This window comes from Adiantum capillus-veneris, chromosome 7 (assembly GCF_014529385.1).
Source record: "Adiantum capillus-veneris isolate H3 chromosome 7, ASM1452938v2, whole genome shotgun sequence".
Lineage (NCBI taxonomy): Eukaryota > Viridiplantae > Streptophyta > Polypodiopsida > Polypodiales > Pteridaceae > Adiantum > Adiantum capillus-veneris.
Genome location: NC_140937.1, coordinates 10,716,151 through 10,738,391, shown reverse-complemented (window position 1 = coordinate 10,738,391; position 22,241 = coordinate 10,716,151). Strand labels below are relative to the sequence as shown.

The 22,241-nt window shown below is 47.0% G+C and overlaps 1 protein-coding gene across 3 annotated transcripts in view; it reads left to right on the top strand.

Annotated features, from left to right (window-relative positions):
• The window catches only part of LOC147453425 (uncharacterized), a 170,256-nt gene that overhangs the window by 47,931 nt on the left and 100,084 nt on the right, over positions 1 to 22,241 (top strand). For all 3 annotated transcript variants that reach the window (XR_015188536.1, XM_086515610.1, XM_086515611.1), the window contains exons 12-16: positions 17,548 to 17,793; positions 17,868 to 17,915; positions 18,012 to 18,176; positions 18,428 to 18,586; positions 18,659 to 18,721. Coding sequence is in view for 2 of the 3 variants with exons in the window: in XM_086515610.1 (XP_086371736.1) it covers positions 17,548 to 17,793; positions 17,868 to 17,915; positions 18,012 to 18,176; positions 18,428 to 18,586; positions 18,659 to 18,721 (681 nt within the window). In the remaining variant the exon portion in view is untranslated. The remainder of the gene's footprint in view (positions 1 to 17,547; positions 17,794 to 17,867; positions 17,916 to 18,011; positions 18,177 to 18,427; positions 18,587 to 18,658; positions 18,722 to 22,241) is intronic.

The following is a 22,241-nucleotide window of genomic DNA, read 5'->3' as shown; positions in this document are numbered from 1 at the left end:
CAAGACCACTCACCGTCTCGGCGAGAGAAACAACTGAAACTGCTAAAAGATCGTAAGACTTCAAAATAAACCACTATTGCACTGCATTGTCATGGTGAAAAAAACTGCCATGGAGTCACCCAAGAGAAAGATTAGTTGCCACACCACCCGAATCATCAGTCTCTGGAGGTGGAGCCATCAGATCAATGGTGGAACCCTGCTGTATGTGGGCTCTCTTGTCCGTAAATGGGCCGCTAGGGAAGGGGCCAACAACCTGTTGTTGGGCAGATGGTAGCACCTGTCCTGTAGTGTACTGAGGACGTCGAGTAACACAGCCATGGCGGTGTGCACCAGCAATACCGTCGTAGCAAGGTACGTTCTGCGTCTGAGGCAATGACGCTTGAAACCCCTTAGGATACTGTTGATTGTAGTATTGAACTGGAGGTGTGGGTAGAGTCCCATAAATTGCTGAGAAGGACCTGTTGCTGCATTCTGCATTGGTGTACCTAATCCAGTCCATCCACACCCCACAACCATCATCGTAGGCTGGGTAGCCCTATTTTCATGTAGAAGCAGTTCTCTAAATCCTTGTACTTGAGCTTGAAGGTCATTAATCATTTGAGACTTTAACTTCAAGGCCTGTTGTAGTGCGAAAATAGTAGCATCTCGATCGGCGATGACGCTCTCAGCGACTCGCAGAGATCCCTCCATAGCTGCGTAAGTAGCTGCATGACGTTGGTGTGTAGCTGCCAACCGCTCTGGTCCAAGCTCAATGGTAGCAATGGCCTGCATGGACTCCTGCAATATATCCTCAGATAGGCGAAAAAGTGATGTAGAGTCCCAAACTGTGGAAGATCCCGTAACAGTGTCAGGTGGGAGAGGGCTAGCAAGTGGCTCTGCTTGTGGCACTGGGGTGGCAAGTGGCACTGCTCGTGGTGGATTGGGAGCATGCCTCACTGGTGGAGTAGAGACGGGTAGAGTTGCTACAGCCGTACTAGGCATAGGCGAAGAAGCAACTCCAACCGGGGCTTGGGAGCTAGTCACTGTGGTAGGAGTAAAAATAGCAACAGTAGAGAGAGGGACACACATTGTAGAAGCGACAGCTGTGACATGCATAGTGTGATCTGCAGCCTGAACATACCATCGAACAAGTAGCGGGAGTATGCGAGGAACATCGAACAAGTTGCTTCACTCGAAGCTGCTGGCTTTCAGATACTGGCAGTGATACTAGAGATTCTATTGTGTCCATCACTTTCGCCCTCTTTTTCTTCGGTTTCCTAAGTAGATCCATTGTATATTCAATAGCTTTTCCTTTTGCCTTAGAGCTTTTACGCCGCATATCCGTATCAACATCCATGGGGCTAACATGTATGTTAATGACCCAAGCAAACATGGGAGCTGCAAATCACTGAAAGCTAGATTGCACAGATTGCACCTGAGCTCTGAATCTTTTTGCCCGCAACTGTAAGAAGGCAAATAGAATTTGATGAAAGCCACATGGGATGGTGTTGATGAGGCAGTATAGGCCATCGCAGTGAGAGAACATAGTAGGCACGTCACATCTGCCCTTGCTTACTTTAGCAGCTCTGACCAGGAAGTAGTAGTTGAAAATGGCCTAGAGCTTTTTATTTTTGGCATAGTCAGCGTGACCAGCACTAAGTAGCTCTTTGCATGCTTGAATGGTCGCATCTTTCGAAAGTTGTGAGTAGGTTCTTGTAGCCAGTTTTACTGAAGGAAAGTTTGACATTCCCAAAGCATGACCAATGTGTGTAGCCGTCAGTTGGTGCCCTCTTACTTTGGGAAAAAGCTTGAGAACCTCATGCACCATATCCATGGGAATATTAGTAGGGAGATCAGCCTCTGCTAATGCTGACAGACCTTTGTAACTGATCTTTTGATAAAACTTCTTGAAGAGATGGATGGGGCTGTTGCAGATGGAAGTTCAAAGTAAATTTGGTTTGAGTTTTGGCAAGAGGAGGTCTAGGGATTTGATGGCTGAGCACTTGAGTGTTGGCCTTCTTCTTGTCTTTCACTTCATCTTCCTGTTGGACATCATCTTCCTGTTGGCTAGAAGACTCTGAGTCTGAGTCAGAGGCAGAGCCGGAGTCAGAGACGCTTTGTAACTTTCATCACTATGATGAGTGGAGGACAAATCGGTGAGGCCATGGCTTGAGGTTTCTACGTCTTCTTCTTCTGCAGAACTTCGAGATGTTTCAGTGGGTCTCTGTCGAGACAAGGCTTTCTTCCTAGCTTGCTTGCTTGTACTAGCCATCGTGAATTGTTCTTGTTCCGAACGCATTGTGTGCTGTATCCTCAGAAACTTCCAAACCCACAAAAGCGTACATACACGCCAACACAGTGCTGTATCCTCAGAAACTTGCAAACCCACAAAAGCGTATATGCATGTAGTTAGTTGAGCAGAGCTTGAAAAGCGTGAGATTGTTGAAAGAGGTCTGTCCGTGGAGAATGTAGAAGGAGCCGAACGCTGCAACGCTGCAACTCGTGTAGAGAGGAAGAGGGGCGTTGTAACTCGATGGGGATAGACTGTAGGGAGAAAGAGGGTGTGGCGATAGGGAGGGGCGAGGGGGTGGGGTTAGGGTAGGGACGAGATGCAGGGTAGAGGCGAGGGTAGTTTTGGGTAGGGGCGAGGGATTGGGTGGTGAGGGGCGAGGGGATCAGGGTAGGGACGAGAGTAGAGAGGGGACGAGGGATGAGGGTAGGGGCGAGGGTAGAGAGGGGGCGAGGGGAGGGGAGATAGGGCAAGGCAGGGGTGGTGAGGAGATTGAGGGTAGGGGTGAGGGGGCTTAGGGTAGGGGCGAGAGTAGAGAGGGGACGAGGGGAGGGGTGGTGAGGGGCGAGGGGATTGAGGGTAGGGGCGAGGGGGTTGAGGGTAGGGGCGAGGGGCTTAGGGTAGGGGTGAGAGTAGAGGGGACGAGGCCCGAGGGGAGGGGAGAGAGCGAGGGAGAGGTGGTGAGGGGCGAGTTGATTGAGGGTAGGGGCGAGAGTAGAGAGGGGACGAGGGGGTGAGGGTAGGGGCAAGGGGGAGATAGAGAAGGGTGAGGGGTACTAGGTAGGAGGACCAGGGGCAGTAGGGAGGGGCGAGGGCAGTAAATAGGTGCGAGGGCAGTTAGGCTTAGGAGGAAGTACGGGGTGTTAGGGGCAGTGGAGGTGTATGTAGGAACTGCAAGTCAAATCTCCTAGAGACAGACAATTTTGCTATAGAAAGAAGGGTGGGAAATGAGAAAAGTCTCCCAATGCCCCACATGTGTTACACTTAGAAGAAGAGACAGATGAAGAGAGTTTTACTTCTAGGAAATTATCACAGGAGATAATACAGATCTAGCCGAGGAGTTCAACTAGAAAGACCCAATAAAAGCGTCAAACAATATAGATGATAGAAAGCATTATAGAATGATTGGATTTCAAGAAGTTCAAGACGAAACAAGTACCCCAATTCTCCAGTGTAGAGAAAGTATTCCTTAGGAGGAAATGTGGAGACTCCTACAGACATAGCAAAGACTGAGAGTGTGCAGAGGCATTAACATAACGCCGGCTCTGGCGGAAAGGTAATGGAAAGAAAAGAGACGGGAGATTCAAGAACCTATAATTAGAGGTATAACAATTACTGGCGAGAGAAAGTATTCCTTAGGAAGAAATGTGGACACTCCTACAGACATAGCAGAGACTGAGAGTGTGCAGAGGCATTAACATAACGCCGGCTTTGGCGGAAAGGTAATGGAAAGAAAAGAGATGGGAGATTCAAGAACCTATACTTAGGGGCATAACAATTAGTGGCGAAACAGCTGTAGACTGTTTACTCAGATGGATAACAACACTTGATTCTGGAGCCATTTACCAGCGGCAAGGGAACACTGTCCAAAGTTACAAGCTGGATCGCTCCTTGCGGAAAAATTTCCTGTACCATGAATGGACCTTGCCAAGCTGGAACCAACTTCTTTGCTTTTTTTTGATATCTAGCTTGATATAGTAGCACCAATGATCCTTGCATAAGTTTTGGATTTTTGAGATGGCGATCATGCCACGCCTTGCGACGAAGTTGCTCTACTTCAAGAGCCTGAGAAGCCAAACAGCGGCTTTCTTCCAATAGTGCAGAGGCAGACCCCAAACCAACATTGGCACGGAGACTGCTTACCCATGGAGATCCTGAGTTGAATTCAAAAGGTGCTATTGCTTCCAAACTGAAAGTTAACTGAAATGGGGTGTGGTTGGTCGTGGCTTTGCAAGAAGTGCGGTAAGCCCAAAGAGTGCCATGGATAGCTTGAGCCCAAGACGCCGGATGTAGATGACATGCTTTCCTCAGAAGGTGTACAAAACTCATCCAAAGCTCTCAGATGGGTCTGTAGTGCCTCCGGTGACTCTGAAATCAGTAAAATGTCATTAGCATATAGCATAATGTGGACTATGCCATATGGTACCTGCTAGGTCCGCGATGTAGTCGGAGATCTCGTCGATGTAGAGTCCGAAGAGGGTTGGGGAGAGGGGGCATCCTTGCTTAACACCAATGGTGCTAGCAATAGACTCATACCGCTTGGGCAGCGAAGAACGGAGATGGCCCATATCATCTCCGAAGGTATCCCCAAACTCTGGAGTCGTCGAAAGAGCCTCTTGCGTGGGAAGGTGTCAAACCCTTTGCAGAAATCCACAAAGCAGCAATAAAGCCTCTTCTTTCGCACCCTTGCCCCATCAATGAGGCAATGCAGAATGAAGATGTGTTCTATAGTAGAGAAGGTCCGCTTGAACCCTGCTTGGCAGGAGCCCGTAGGCCCTCAACCTTCCTGTAAGAACTAAGCTCAGCATCAAGAACTGCCCCATATAGCTTGGCCATTGTATGGCCGATCATGATAGTCGTGTAATTCTCTGGGTCCAAAGTGTCTCCAGTCTTGTAAATCGGCACAATGGTGTGTGCTTGGTCAACTCCTTTGGGAAGCCCTCCCCTATAGCCCAGTTGAATGCATGTGCAATCAACGGGGCTATCGTGGCGGCTGCATAAACGAGCTGCTTACTCTGTAAACCTGTATGGTGTGATGATCGGCAGTGCTGTAGTTGCTGGATGGCCTTCTTGAGCATCTCCACTGTGAAGGAGGAGCTCGTGGGTTGAGGCTCGGGAGGTTGTGGAATTGGAGGCTGGTTCAGCACCTCATAGAGTTTCTGTGCATAGTCGTGCCATACTTGTGGATCCTCAATGGGGGTAGTCGGTCATGGCTCGTGGAGGGTACGCCATGCTGTGGCATTGTCCATGCTCATGAACAAGTGATATAGATCTAGCTCCTGTGCCTTCTCAAAAGCTGGCCGCTTTCGGCGTGTGAGTGTCTTCATCTAGCATCTGGCCTCTCGATCAATGGTCTCTCCAAGAGTCCATTGTGCACGTAGTCGGCGGTAGAGGTCTCTTCATTCATCATCGTACCAACGGTTCTGTGGCATGGTCCCTGGGGGGGGGGAGTGTGGCCTTTATGGGTGGTGTGTGGGAAAGAACTGATGGCTGATGTCTGAAGAACAGATGTGATGTGAGAGACAAGCATAGGTAGTGGTGTAGAGCTCATGTGTGAAATGGATCGTGGTGTGGGGTGCGCATCATGGGTGTGTGGGGTGTGGTGTTGCTAGTGAAGGAGAGTGCAAGATAGGTGTGGTCGTCTCCAATCGGTATGGGTGGGATGGTGAAAGAGCTGAGCAGGTGGGTGGCCTCTCTGTGTCCCATGATGTAATCCACGGTGCTCCCCCCCCCCCGATTGCAACTCCATGTGGTATGCATTCTAGTTTTCTTGAAGTAGGCCATTGTGCCATCCTGTTATAAATAATGATGTAGTGCTGGGAGCCTATGGTGGCCTCCTCTTGTATGGCGAATGGTGCCACCGGGTCCTCTGTGTTGTATGTCTCACACTGATTCCTACCTGTCCTGGCGTTGAAGTCTCCCATAAGGAAGACTTCCCCTAGTGTAGAGTACTGCATAATCTCATTTGACAAGCATGTGTATGGGGTTGGTCTCTCCTCCCTCTCCCGTGTTGTCTTTGTGGTAGCGAATTTGGAGCCTAAGGGGGCGAAGTAGTAGAGGGTGATGGTTATGGTCTGTGATAGCTCAAAACGGATCCAGAGGTAACGGGCCTGTGGATCTCTTGCAAAAATCTGTATCTTGCTTTGGAGTCGCTGTTTGAAGCGTATAGCCACCCCTCTTGACCCTCGTGTAGTGTGCTGGCGGGTGCTCTCTCGATGTGAGGACTCCCACTGAAAGCGCTGAATCTTGGTAGACTCCGCTTTGGACTCTCGTGTGTCTCTATTAGAAGAATGATGTCCCATCCTCTCATCACCTCCTCAAGTCTCTCTGGGTGTGTCCATAGATCCCTGTTGCAATTCCAAACCGTGAGGTGGATCTCCTCATGTGTAGATCTCCTCATGTGTCCCATAGGCAGTGAGTCCCTATACGATGATCTTGCCATAAATGATGACCCTACCAACTCGGTATAACACCTTCTTCCCTTCTTTACCAGCTTTCTTGACTCTAGGCATGCATGCTCGGTGGTGGTCGTGTTGCATCTTTGTGAGGTCGTTGTCAAGGTAGATAGGGGCCCCTTGTGCGCTCTCAAGATAACTCTCTTTCGGATGAAGGGTGTTCGAGACTCCTCAGAGGTGAATTCGAGGATGAGGGCTCTTTTTTGTGGATCTTCGCCGGCTCTCCAAGCTTTGGAGAAGGGTGGCTCCTTGTCTTCTTTGTACCTGAGCTTCATGCATAGGGGGACTTCCCATCACACTCGTGTATGATGAGCGCTCATCTATTTGGGTTTTCGCCTCCTTTTTTATTTTCTTCCCTACTTTTCCAATGGTTTTGTATGATGAGCGCTTCATCTATTTGGGCTTCCGCTTTCGCCTCCTTTTTGATTTTCTTCTCTACTTTTCCAACCCATCCTTCCTTGGTAGCCTCCAATTTGTCGTCGATGCTTTCCGTGAGCTTTGATGATCTCCTCTTTGAGGGCTTCCTTGGCTTCCGCTTTGATCTCCTCCTTCGGGGGTGAGGGATGCGATAGAAGCACGGAAGAGGTCGATTTGCTCCTTAAGCTCTTCCTTTTCTTTCTTCCATTCTCCTTCTCTCTCTTCTCCTCCCATTTCTCCTTCTCCTTCTTCCATGCTTCCTTCTCCTTGGTCAAGCCTTTGACCTTTTTTCTCAAGCTTGTATAGCCGATTAGTGAAGCCATTGAGGGGATCCGCGGTGTAGGATGCCATCTTATCATCCGGCTTGTTCATCTCCGGCGGCTTGGTTGTCTCCTCCTTCAAGGGCATGTCGGCACTTTTGGGGTGGGGGGGGGTTCAATGGGGTATGCTCACGAGAGAGAGAGAGAGAGAGAGAGAGAGAGAGAGAGAGAGAGAGAGAGAGAGAGAGAGAGAGAGAGAGAGAGAGAGAGAGAGAGAGAGAGAAAAGAAAGAAAGAAAGATTTTTAATGTCTATGTCAGGCCGAAATCGGCCTATGAGACAAATCAAATGTACATGGTGTGTATGTCATCTGTCTATCGGAAAGACAAATGAAACAAAACTGAACTGAATGTAGGTAGTGGAGTATCTGAGGAGGGATGGAGCTCTATCTCTAGGGGTATATGCATGTCTATATGCTCAAGGTAGTACAATCATGAGAATGCATCAGGCTATGTAGCTCCATCCTGTACTAATGGGGGGATGTAAGATGTGGTACATGGGCGGGTCTGGTGCCAAGGCTACCCGGATGAAAGCTGTCGGGTCGGCCCTCATCTGAGCTACTCGCTCCTCAGTGGCACGGCGCTCCCGGGCTCGGATCTCAATGGGGTATGCTCATGAGAGAGAGAGAGAGAGAGAGAGAGAGAGAGAGAGAGAGAGAGAGAGAGAGAGAGAGAGAGAGAGAGAGAGAGAGAGAGAGAGAAATGAAATGAAATGATATATTAACGTCTACAAAAGGCCAAAATGACCTATGAGACCAACTGATTACAATGATGAGTCTAGTACGAAGTCTGGGTACAAACAAAGAAAACTACAAACAAGGAAACTGATAGGAGTGCTACCGACTCCTATGGGTGGCTGGTAGGCTGATCAATGGTATCATGCCATAAAGGTACAAAGTGGGGATAAATGTCACCATGATACAATATAACAGTAGCATGAAGCCTATCCTGATCGACACTTTGGGTGTCGTGCTAGAATCCTGTGGATCCTCTGCCGCAATCTCCGCCGGTGCTGCGTGGCTCCCCTCCTCATCAGTCGCGGTCGTCTCGATCTCCGTAACTCTATAGCTCGATCAATGAGAGTACCGCTGGTGTGTGTATGGGTGGGAACCGAGCTCTGTGATGGTGGTGTCCCCTCTTCCTCTGTGGTACTCAGATTGAAGAAATCTGAGATGCGTCTCTGGGACTCTCTCTGTCTTTGCCCACTCAATAGAGCATCTCTGTGTCTCTGTATCTCAAGTAGGAACAATTCGAGACATCTTTGATCCTGATATCTCATGACTATCTAGCGAGTCAAAACCATCTCTGAATAAACAATGAAAGCGTCCCCGTATCTCATAGTAGACTGTGCAGCGACATATGTAGTGAAACTCTGTCTCTGGCTCTGCATGGCATAACTGACATATCCTACTGTTTGCTGGTATGCCTCTGAATCTACCTGTCTCAATCCCAAGCTGGTGTGAAGATGTGCGAATCTGGCCTATAGCACATCGTAACCCATGAGATAGATGTGTGTCCATGTAACTGGGCCGTGTGACAAATCCGTCTGTCGTCAGTTGGAGAAGATGCTCTCTATAGAAAACCCTCTTCGTACCCAACTCCCGTGCTGGCTCTATCCATGTCCTCTTGCTATCAAGCTGGATAAGATCCTGCCGAACGAGTCTAGTAGTTTCCATCCGTGTAAGAGCCAAAGATGGTGCATCAAGAGAATACTGGAAAGGGGGCAGCCTGTCCATGCTGAAACCTTGCCTCTGAAACCATGAGCTCATCTGTGCATACCAACATGATGTATCTCCCTGTAATGCCAGCTGTCTAGATGACTCAAGAGCAAGCCTGGCATACCTGTCCTTGGTGGTGTCCCATAAGCTGTGTACAAATGATACTGATCTGGTGAGAGTCTCAACCTCTATAGTTGTGGGGAGAGAGAGAGAGAGAGAGAGAGATGAAATAAAATATTAATGTCTTCAAAAGGCCAAAGTGACCTATGAGACGAGAAAGTTACAATGTGGTGGATCGGATAGAAAGTCAGAGTCACAGTAACAAGATGAGAAAAGTGAAATGACACAGAGCGACATAGATAGATAGATAGATTTTATTATCGTCCTCGGAGGTCAAATATGACCTATGGGACCAAAGTTACATGTGATGTAGTATGTGTATGGCTGATGAGTGACTCTCGATGCTCCAAAATTGTAGTGATGAGAGTCGCAATGGAGAGCCCACACTTTGGCTGGGAGAGGAAAGTGTGTAGGTCTAGGTTATGGCTGAAAATGTGAGAGAAGCAAGTTCGGATGTGATCAAAAGCTGAGCACTCTAGTAGTGTGTGGTACTCAAGACTCTCGAACTTGTAGTGAGCATAATGTGCACAATCGATTTGACTCTTCTCCATTGCCCCAACGCCCTATCTCGCATCGAAGGAAATGGGAGCTAAGACGAATGCTGCGATAGTGCGTATCGTAGACAAGGGAATAGGCTCAAGCATGTAAGTGTGAGTACGGTTTCCTCTCTCAGCGAAGAACATGGTTTTGTAGTTGGGGGCAATATAGGTGGTGTAATGTATGAAGCGTGACCCACCGGATTTCTCCCAAGCCGTAATACATTGGCGTTGTAGAAAAGCTTCATTCACTTGAGAGTCAATTGAAGCATCATGTAGCAAGTGTAATGCATCCCATCTCCCAAACCACTTCTTTATGTCTTGCATCCATCCCGTGCTCAAGATCTTGCTTTTATGCGTCTTTTGAACTTTTTTGCTTGCTTCCCATGCAATTGTAGGAAGTCGATGTGAGGGGTTTTGACGCATCTTTATCATGTACTCCACAACCCTTTCCATGCCCATAACCTCAATTGGAAGAGATCCCGACTCAAGAAGTAGGAGCATATATGGTGTTTGTGTCTTAACTTGGAGAAAGTTTGTAAGAAAACGCTTTTGGACATTCTCAAACTCTTTCCAAGTAGACTTTGAGATGCTCCCGCCCCACACTTCAACTCCATAAAGAAGAACCGGTGTCACCAATGCATCAAAAAGATACTTCTTGAGAACCCAACACTTGATGTTTCCCGCATTACACATGTTCTCAAATGCATAATATGCTCTCTTTCCCGCTTCCAAACGACGCATAGCACATTCATGCCACTTGTGATTGGATGGAACCTCAAGGCCAAGGTACTTAAAGCTCTCAACAACTTCAAGTGTTTCGTTGTTGTACACAATGCATGGCTTCTCCTTATGGTTGGTTTTCACAAGCATAACCTTTGTTTTGGATTCATTTACAATCAGCCCACTATGCAAGCAAAAGTTCTCAAGGACAACCATAAGCTTTTGTGCATCTTCTAAAGTGTGTGCTAGAAGCACTACATCATCCGCATACAACAAAAGCATGATTACCACATTGCAAATAGTGACCTCTTCAATACCTTCTTCTTGCATAAAGTCAAGTACCATTTGTTCCAATTGATCGATGCATAGACCAAAGAGAGTTGGTGACAATGGACATCCTTGTTTAACCCCAATAGTGCTTACAAAAATTTCTGAAATTTCTCTTCCCATGCGCAATTGACAAATCACCTTCTCATAGATTCGAGAAACCGCAAGCATAAACTCACTTGGCACTTGGAGTTCTTCCATCCTTCTCCACAAATTGTTACGTGGAATCATATCAAAGGCTTTCTTAAAGTCCACAAAACAACAATACAATCGCTTGCCTTTCAACCGACTTTCCTCCATGAGAACACGAAGAGTGACAAGATGATCAATGGTGCTATGACATCGACGAAAACCCGCTTGTCCCTTTGCACGCTTGTCATTCTCTTCAGCCCAATCACTCAATTTCATCTTCATTATGCACCCAAACAACTTTGCCATAAGAGACCCAATCATTATAGTCCGGTAGTTGCTTACATTCTTTACATCCCCTCCTTTATGCAAAGGCTTAACCCAATTAGTACTCCAATCATAAGGCATACCATGTTGAAGTGCAAGGTTGAACATATCACACATCCACTCATGGGTAAAATCTCCCGTCCATTTGATCATCTCCGGCTTGATACCTTGAAGATCTCCCGCTTTGCGAGTGGCCAACTTTTCAAGCCCACCGCATACATCCTCAATAGTAAAAAAAGACGGCATACATGGGAGTGAACCATAAAATGGCATTTTTTCAGTATTTTCTTGCTCATATAATTGCCTACAATGTGCACTAGACTCAAGTTACCAAAATTCTCAACCCGCTTGCCTCTCAAGTTTCTCCAAAATCTTCCACATGCATGTGCCTTTTCTTGGACTTGAAATTCTTGTTGCTTTACTTCCCATCTTCTTCTCTTCTTTTGAATCAATGCCTTGTATGCATGCAAATGACTTTGATAGTTATCTTTGTCCATAGTTGCATCAAACTTTATCAAGGACTTTCGAGCATCTTGACATTCTTTATCAAACCACCTTTTGCGTGATCTATCTTTGTTGATACCATGGAGATGCTTTATGGCAAAGCATTCTTCCGCACAAGAACAAATAGCTTTCTTGAAAGCTTCCCATTTAGTTTCCAATGGTGCATCACATTGAAGCTTTGTCATCCATAATTTTTTCTCAACCATTTCAATGTACATTGGTGCCCGTTTGAAATCCATACATAGTGATAACTTCTCTTTCCTTTGGCTGAAATTATCATGCTTAGTTGCTTCTCCACATGAAAGGTCAATACATAAGGTGCGATGGTCGGATTCCGGGGTCCATTGACCAAACATAAAACTCTTTATGCGATACATGATGGCTTCAGAGAGTAGCATATAGTCAATCACACTATCCCCATTATGTCTTCTACATGTAAATCCATTGGTTCCACTCCACAAAGATACACCATTGGCAATGAGCATACCCGTGCTATTACACATGTGTAAAAGTAGCTTTCCATAGTGATCCGGCTCTTTCTTATCCATTGAAGTACGATCATACAAGTGAACTTCCTCCAACTCCCTTGAAATGTATGGCATATCAAATTGTTGAGTATCATGTTGCAATGTTTTTGTGCGAGCATTCATATCCCCAAATACAATAACATCACCTTCACCTTTGAAATAAGCAATGTCCTCTTCCAAATCAGAAAATGGTTGATCTCTATCCATGCAAGCATAAAAGGGAGAATCATGATGAGGAATGTAGCAACCGGCTACAAAAATGGGTGCTCTTTTTGGTGTCATAATTTTTAGCCATACATAACGTTTGTACTTGTTATCTTTCACAATTGATACAAAATCTTCCAATCCTTTCTTAACCATACATGCTAACCCTCTTTGTCCTCTTCGTTGCTTGAGATTCTTTGACCACATCAATGAATGTACATTGTAATCCTCCAAGCCGTTAATCCTTTGTGTATCATGCTCCCAAGTTTGAAGAAGAAGTACAATATCGGCTTTGCTTGTTAGTTCATCAATGCCAACCCCCGCATTCCATGGGTATCCATTACAATTCCAAAAGCATATTTTCAATTGTAACTCGGTCTCATAGGTCACGCATCCCTATTTGCTTGAGAGACTTGCCTCCTCCTTGGGCACATTTTCTTCATGAGAGATCTCCTTGTTTTTATTATTCTTTTCCTCATATGCCTTGCGACGTATATTTTGTTGCTTAATTGTGCGATCTTCACATACAAAACATTTTGTATCCCTCAAATAGATCCAACTATTATCAAGGATAATCTTTCGCTTGGTCTCATCCGGCATGGTGCATACAATTGGCCGTTCTCCCGAGCGAGGAGCTCCTTGCTTTCCCACTCTATGTGCTCCATAGACCATAACTCCGGACATGCCAAAGTGGGTTTTGAAGAAATCTTCAATAACAATGGCAAGAGAAGGAGGTGTCTCTAACTTCTCTTCGGGAATTCCACGAATAACAATGTTCTTGGAACGTCGCTCCCGTTCCTTCAACTCCTCCACATCCACATTCTCAACATTCTTTGTTTGAACCATAGCTTGCATGAGTGAGGAATTAGAAACCACATTGCTACCACATACATCAGCCCAAGACTTGTTTGTGCATACATTTTTCATGTCGCATACATCCCGGCTCATAGTGTCAAATTTCTCCTCTTTCAATACATGGTCATGCTCTACTTTGCTCATCCGCTCCTTCAAAGCATTCAAGTCCACAAGAGAGCGTTTACATTCCTTGACTTCCTCTTCAAGTTGCATCAAACGTGTTGTTTGCATCTCAAGTGTCCTCTTGAGATTCTCATTCTCAACCACAAGTACCCTTAGTGTGCCATTCTCCATTGCAAGTGCTCGTAAGTCTTCGCCTTGTTTGTTTACGGTCTCTTGCAATGATACCAAGTACGCCATGATCATGGTTTCCGATGTCGTTGGTTGGGTGGTTGTGTTGCTATCTCCACACTTAGGAGATTTTGGATCATTTTCCACAATGGTTGTGGACCTTGTTGAAGAAGAAGAACCCTTACGAGTGCCGGAAGACATTGTATGTAAAATAGGAGATGAGAATCAATTTTGTTGAACCTGTTCACTTCGGAAATGCTGCTACAGAAACGCCTTCCATAACTCTGAAAATTTCTGTCTCTACATCAATGCGTAGAGGACTTCGTGCTCTTCGATTGAGGCTATAGATCACCCAAATCGGAGTTCGGATGAAGAAGTTATGATCAAAAGAGTGGACTGCTGTCTACTAGGTCAAAAAACGGCTGCACTGAGAGAGAGAGAGAGAGAGAGAGAGAGAGAGAGAGAGAGAGAGAGATGGATGTAATGAAATGTAATATTAACGTCTTCAAAAGGCCAAAATGACCTATGAGACCAAAAGGTTACATGTGGTGAATCTAATACCATGTTTGGGTACAAAAAGTACAAATAATTGAAAAGAAAATAGTGGGTAGGGGTGGGGTGAAAGCTGATACAAGGGGAATACAAAGGTTGAGCTGATACAATGAAGCTGTCTGATAGTCGAGGCATCATATACATATACATCATTATCCGGGACGGCTCCTATACCGCGCCAGTATGGTATGGATCCTTTGTCGCAATCTGCGTCGATATCGAGAGGGCCCTCTCATCCGTGGGCGACGGGACCGCCCCAACTCTATCGCCCGATCAAGCAGTATGCCTTCTGTGCCTCTGGGCGATCAAGCAGTATGCCTTCTGTGCCTCTGGTGTTGTTATGTTGTGGAGGCTGCTCGAACTCCTTTGTTTGTGACTGAAAGAAATCTGTAATCTTCCGCTGTCGATGGATCTCTTTCATTGTGCCCCTCTACAAGAGGTCCTCTCTGTGTTTGCGAATCTTCAGTAAGTATAATCCGAGGCATCTCTGATCCCCTGTGTCTCTGGCTCTAGATGGCATAAGCGGCATATCTTGCTATCTGCTGGTGTCTCTCTGAATCTGCCAGTCTCAATCTCGAGCTGATAAGTGGACGTTCGTATCTGGCCAATGGCACATCGCACACCATGAGAAAGATGCCTGTCCATATAGCTAGGTCTAGTCACAAACCCATCCCCCGTGAGGTGGAGAAAATGCTCTCTATAAAAAGCCATCTTTGTGCCGAACTCCTGTATCGGCTCTATCCATGTGCTCCTCGTGTCCAGCTGGATCAGATCCCGACGAATGAGTCTATTAATGTGTAGACAATTTGGGAGGGAAGTAGAGATTTATCTTCATAGAGATCCATCTTCATCTGCACTCTGGACGACGAAAAAGTATGGCTCGAATCCTTTGTTGTAGCCTCCTTCGAAACTGTGTAGCTCCTCTTCTCCATCGGGGTCGTCTAGATCTCCCTAGCTCCAATGCTCGGTCAATGAGAATGCCAGTAGTGCGGGTAGACCTCTCCACTGTTGGTTGCTCCTCTGTCTGTTCTTCTGGGTGTACAATATCTAGTGTAAAGAAATCTGTGATTTGTCTCTGGGGTTGTCTCTCTTCAGCTCTCCTCAGTAAAGTTCCTCTATGCCTGCGTAGCTCAAGTAGATATAGCCCAAGACATCTCTGATCCTCGTATCTCATGACCCTAGATAGAGGCCCAAAACCTTCTCTGAATAGACAATGAAAACGGCCTTGTATCTCATAGTACACTGTGCAGTGACATATGCAATGTACCTCTGACTCTGGCTCTAGATGGCATAAGCGGCATATCTTGCTATCTGCTGGTGTCCCTCTGAATCTGCCAGTCTCAATCTTGAGCTGATGAGTGGACGTTCGTATCTGGCCAATGGCACATATCACACCATGAAAGATGCCTGTCCATATAGCTAGGTCTAATCACTAACCCATCCCTCGTGAGGTGGAGAAAATGCTCTCTATAAAAAGCCATCTTAGAGAGAGAGAGAGAGAGAGAGAGAGAGAGAGAGAGAGAGAGAGAGAGAGAGAGAGAGAGAGAGAGAGAGAGAGAAATGAAATGAAATGTTATATTAATGTCTTCAAAAGGCCAAAGTGACCTATGAGACCAGGAAGTTACAATGCGGTGTATCTTATATCAAGTCAGATTAACAAAATAAATTAAACTAGGGATAACAAGATATAAATACTGCGGAATCCTAAACTAAGCGGATAGGTGTGAAAGGCGAAAGGCGTGAATCGTGTGAACTGAGCTATACAATGTGTAGACAATTTGGGAGGGAAGTAGAAATCTATCTGCATAGAGATCCATCTTCATCTGCACTCTGGACGACGAAAAAGTATGGCTCGAATCCTTTGCTGTAGCCTCCTTCGAAACTGTGTAGCTCCTCTTCTCCATCGGGGTCGTCTAGATCTCCCTAGCTCCAATGCACGGTCTATTAGAATGCCCGTAGTGCGGGTAGACCTCTCCACTGTTGGTTGCTCCTCTATCTGTTCTTCTGGGTGTACAGTATCGAGCGAGAGAGAGAGAGAGAGAGAGAGAGAGAGAGAGAGAGAGAGAGAGAGAGAGAGAGAGAGAGAGAGAGAGAGAGAGAGAGAGAGAGAGAGAGAGAGAGAGAGAGAGCCAACTACTCGGAAGGCCTCTTTGCTCAGAGCACTCTCTTATTAGTTCGTTTAGACACCATGCTGTTCACAGTTGATACTGACTACTCTCAGGGGATTCATGCTGGACTGACATATGATGCCAACTCTCCACACCTTGTCTTCCCCGGCGCTCGATGGGAGGCCATCCGAGTAGTTGGCTTCTGCGGGAAGCGTCGTTGTGTTGACCCCCGTTTCGCTTCCGCTGACGCTGCACTTTTGGAGGCTTTGGGTGTGGGAGGGTCGTGCCCTATCTCAGCTTTATTGGGACCCAAGAGAGTGGCATTGGCCTCACTCTGACCCCACCGGTGCACCTGTATCCTTCTTTGAGTACACTGTCAGGATTGGAAGGTTAGCATTGATGAGACAGCAACCAGAGTAGCCCACTCGTATGCGTTTCTGGTTACATTCAGGCCTCTCCCATGCCTATCTGCAACAGTTTTGGTCCGCCATCTCGGATTTACATGCGGCTCGTCGTATTTCTTTTTTCATGTGGATGATTGCACATGTGGGACTTCCAGTTGGGACTTGGCTAGCTATTATGGGCATGATCCGTTATGTACTCGCTGTCCTTTGCGACTACTTGAGTCACTTGCACACTGTCTTTGGTCATGCTCAGCTTCCCATGTAGTGTGGCTTGCAGTTAGCTTTCTACTTAGCAGAGCAGGTGTTCAGCATGGATTTCTTACTTGGGGATTTGTCTCATGGTTGATGCCGATGCCCGGCCCGCATCTTTTCTACGAGGGGTCTGACACAGATCCAGCCTTTATGCTTACCTCGACTGGTTATCGGCGAGGGACTTTGGCTATGCTACCACAGATTGCTTGGCAGGGGGGTTCTCAGACACGTGATGAAGTTTTTTCAGTCATCACTAGTATTACACTTTGGAATGTTTGGAGAGCTCGTTGTCTCCACATTCTAAGTGCGGCTCCACAGCTCCTTCAGGATACCCTCACTGCCATTTGGCTGGACATCATTCACACCCTGATTTGGCAGTGGGATTCTTCCTCAGGTACATCTCGAGCAGCCGAGGCTCGCCGATTTGCCTTACTTCGGTGTTGGGCCCGATCCCCACTCTTCTTCACACTTACAAGTGGCCAGATTACGTGGCATTATGCCCCGCCTCGGTGGTTTCTCCTCCACTCATCACACCAACCACCATGAGATTGTTCTAGTTGAGTTGTCACTAAAGTGGCTCTCCTCCTTACATTCAGCTTGTACACCCCACGTGATAGGCTATTTTGGCATCCGCTGGGGATTATATTGTACTCAGTAATATACAGCCCTGACTTTCTCCAAAAGAGAGAGAGAGAGAGAGAGAGAGAGAGAGAGAGAGAGAGAGAGAGAGAGAGAGAGAGAGAGAGAGAGAGAGAGAGAGAGATATTTCTTTTTTTTTTTTGTTGCTTCAGGCCGAAGGTCTTAGGGATACCTTGCCACCCACCGATAAATCTTTAAGCAAGCTTCTTGGTGAGGCTCCGGTGCTCCCAATGACGGCTCTGGAACTGCTTGAAGGTCTTTGTAATCCTAGGGTCAAAATAAAGGATGGGTTGGAAGCTCCTGTTGTGGAGAGAATAACACAAGGTTTGAGTGCTGTCTGGAGTCTGATACTGATGCGGCCTCCAGTTCGATCTGAATGCTTACACATTGCCCTTAAGGTTGTAGAGTGTTTTTACCGTGTGATTATATCCAGCGCCTTCAAAGGCTAGTTTCTGACATTATTAAATTTCAGTGCACAGTTCATGAGCTTGAAGAAGTGCGAACGAAGGCAATCCGCCTGGTAAGTGAATCAAGATGAGAGCACGTGTCCTGTGCTTGTGCTTAAAGGAATTGTTCTGCTCTTCTGTTTTATGGATCATTAGAGTTTGGCTTGCAGGTCGCCAACAAGTTGTATCCATTAAATTACATTTCACAAAGCATTGAAGACTATGCCATGAAGATGCTGCATACAGTTCTGGATATGGGTAACCATGATCTAAATGGAACAGTAGATTCACCAGCAAATGATGTGTTAGAGCTTCAGGATTCAAAAGCTGATCAGGTCTGAGGCGTCTCTGGTTCTTTCATTTGCTCTCAAGCTTTGGGTATTTTCATAAATAGACTATATCTTGTGTTTGTGCATTTGATTCTTTTTGCTATGTCACTGTTTGGGCTTCAGCTCTCCCCTTATTTGTTCAAAATGTCTTCAGATGCGAGTTTGACAGAGATCATGTTTTGACAGCTTGCTTTTCTTATTCTGAGTTCAAAGGGACATGGGTATTAGTTTAAAGCATTTCCTCTCTTTTCGACTAGGTGACAGACAGAGGCCCGAATTCAAGAACGTCAGTTAGTGATCAATATGTAGCAAATGAGAATAGTGGCGAGGAGGAGGAACACAAAAATGGAAAAATCTTGGTTTCAGTTCACGAGGCGCAACGGTGCATGTCTTTATATTTTGCACTTTGTACAAAGGTAAAACGAATTGTCTTAAGACAGTCCAGTTTAATGCCTGGAACCTTTGAGCTTATTGGACACTTGTTGCAGAAACATTCACTACTACGGGAGATCTTTGATATATACGAACGGTCACCCAAGGCTGTAAAACAGGTGGGTGTGTTTTTCAAGAATGAAATTTGCGGTGTGGTTGATATTTGGGTCTCCAGTCATTCAACTGGAGGTAGTTTAAACTGAACAAATTAGAAAAGCTGTTTTTATGCTCTGTGCAAAAAGCTGAAAGGAATGGAAGTCAGCAGGAACCTGCTATATTACTAATGCCTAGTTTCATCTTCAAGCAAGCTTCAACACAAACAGCCACCAAGTTCAAAACCATATGGCAATTTATCTTATCAAACATGATGAGTAACTTAGACTAGAGCTGGATGTTGTGAAGTTCTGCAATGTATGTGACTTGTTTGCGGGCATGTAACTCTAGTCATTGTATAGATTGTAGCATGAAGCAATGTTTTACCAGTTAAGTTACTGGTATTGAGCTTTTTTGTTTTTCCATGAAAAAGATCCTTCCATTAGTTGATAAAACTGCCCATAGGGCTACAAACCACCTCTACTAGAGAGGGCTACATCAAGAAAATGGGGAGACTCTCCCAGTGAGTAACAAAATATGTACAATGAGGGCTAAATCACAAAATGGGAGGAGGAAAAAGCCACACTAGTGGCCGGTAGTGCCAGCTAGGCGCACCCTTGACCATGGTGAAGAAAGGCCCTGGGCGCCAGAGTTGTAGGAAAGCCTCTTTGCGTTCCTGCATGCGGTCGGAGCTGCCTTGAAGTCTTGCGAACTGACCCGTGAGAGTGTGAATCAGCTCCAACCAAAAGTCACGAACAGTCTCTGCCGGTGGGATAGGACAAGCCTTGAAGATGCAGAAGCAGCAGGCCCGCCAGGTGAACCAAAGTGTGAGGCCATAGATAAGCTCCCAACACACCTCTCTCTCACAGCACCACTCGTGGGGGGTAAGCTCTGTGGCAAGCTGGAGTGTAGGTCGATCCCCGTGGATCACTATCATCCTGTTGGTGGAATGCAACTTAATATGGAGCGCAAAGTGTACTGCCGAGCTATGGAAAGAGCTAGCATCAATCGAAGAACCCGAAGGCAAACCTTCTGTGCCATGGGACAATCCCACTGACAGTGACGTTGACTCTCCAAAGGATGACCACAAGCTCGATAGGCTGCCGAGAAGCCACTGTGTACCAGCCAGCTCCCAATTGTTGTAGCTCTGTGTGCAACTAGCCACTGGAACAAAGTAACTCTCCTCGGCTTCTTGCAGTCCCACAGCCGCTCCCAAAAACGTGACAAGAACTCAGCTGTGAGACCCTCCTCCTGCCAATGAACTGCTGCAGCAGGACGAGCCTCTCTCTGTGCTGCCAGTATGTGGGTCCCAGTCGAACTGTGTACTGGAAAAAGGGGATCTGAGGGTGATCGACTGAAGAGAAGGGATCTCTCCAGAACCACTCTCCAGGGTCCCACTATACTCGTGCCAGGGGGCAGCTCTCCCAAGCCCAAAGCCGCAAGTGGCCTGTCTCAAGATTTGCTGGGTCAGTATCTATGACATAGATCCTCCCACAGATGCCTACAACTCGTATCCTCTGAAAGCATCACTCCGCAACCTGTGGAGCCTCTATTGAGACTAGGTGAAGGCGACCCTCTCCCTGAACCTCAAAAGGATATGTGGGGTACAGACTCTGAGCAAGCACGGATTGCAATGAGGACCTCCAGTCGCGTGAAGGTCCCGGAGCTGTTGCCTCTATAGGGGTGAGCCAATCAGCTGGTATGCCTCTGTTATATCCTGACACATGCTGTGCACCCCCTTCATGCCTCGTAGCTGGATGCTTTGAACCTCCTCAGAAAAACTTGAAAACTGAAGCCGGTCCCCGAGAGTGCGGTCTTGGCCCTTTGCCATGGGACCCCAAGAAACATGAGGCCTACTACCAACTAGGTGGCCTCTCTTAGTGCTAACCATGGGGTCCAAACCAGGGGCTGTCTCAAGCCCTCCTCCGTGCAAGTGGGCTAACGCTGCTCCAGGCCACTCAACTGTTCCCAAGACCTAAGCAGGCTTGCAACAAACCGATCCTCCAGCCTCTTGCTCAACCAACTCTACACATCTCTGTAAAAATCCACCTAATGGAAGGGCTCCAAGGGCCTCCTGCATGAGGGACTCGAGCTTGAAGCGAGTGAAGCAACAATTCCTACTAGGGCTCCTTGCCCTGAAGTAGTGCTCTGACCACAAACTTCCTAAGGAGGGCTCTGTTTTGCTGTGCTGGGTCAATGATCCACAGCCCCCCCTGAGAACATGGTAAGGTGATGACCTGCCAGACCACTTTGGCCTGGCTATCTGGGTGTCGTGTCCTGACCATAGAAAGTTCCTGATCAGCCTCTCTAGGTTGCTAATGCAAGAGCTAGAAAAGATCCAGCAAGACGTGATGTACCACATAGTAGCCAATAGCACCTGGCTGGCCACTACAACTCTACCTCCCAAAGAGAGTCGTGCCGAACTCCATTGAAGCAGTTTCCTCCAAATGGACAGGAGGAGGGGAGCAGTCTGCTACTCAGGGGACAAGTCCAAGCCAACCTGACATCCAAATATTGTACTGGAGTTCCTAGGGGAATCCACCTGAAGCCCTCGTGTGGCGACCAATCAGGCCTAGGAGCAGTGCCAATTCAGATAGCCAATGTCTTCCTCTAGTTGATCAGTGCTCCTGATGCACAACAAAACACTCAAGAGCCTACTCACACCTCTGCAGATTGGCCTCCTGGCCCTCCAAGTATAAGGCTTAGTCGTCAGCAAACTTAGTGTCAAGTAACTCATCTCCCCTAATGGGGAGCTCTAAACCACGCAAGCCAACCCGTTGTGAAGCCAAAAACCTGCTCATTGCCTCAACATAGAACAGAAAGAGGAAGGGGGCTAGAGGGCAACCCTGTTTGACAGAACGCGTGAGCATATGAAGTGTTCCCCTCTTCCCCCTGCCAAGGGCACTTGACTGTGCGCACACCTGTAGAGAGTTGACACACCTCTATTCCAAGCAGCTGAAAACCTCATCCTGCGTAGAGTGCCCCCCAAAAAGTCCCGGTCAACTCTGTCGTAAGCCTTCATAAAATCGAGGAGTATCACAAGATCTTTTCCTCGGAGACGTGTGAGGGCAAACACCTCCTAGAAGGTGAAAATGTTGTCAAGGATACTACGCTCCTTCACAAAACCTGTTTGGGTCCCATGTATAATGCTCTCAAGTAGTGGTTGGATCCTCATACTCAGAGCCTTTGCAAAAATTTTGTAGGTTGAGCTGAGAATGGTGATGGGTTGTCACTACCGAATCTCACCCAAGGAGCCTCCCTCCTTGGGAATAAGGTAGATCAAGCTCTCACTGATACTTTCAGGCATCTATCCAGTGTGCAAGATGTACTGATAGACGTTGCAAAGATCTGAACCAAGCAAGTCCCAATACTCCAAAAAGAAGTTGGGAGTCAAACCATCCTCCCCTAGACAGTTACGTCGGGGGAGTGCTCTAAGGGCCTCATGGAGCTCCTCTAGCTGAAGAGGAAGCTCTAGTCTCTGACGCATCTCCTCATCAACAAGGCTAGGCATCTGTGCCCAGACCTACTCTCTACATGCAGTGCGAT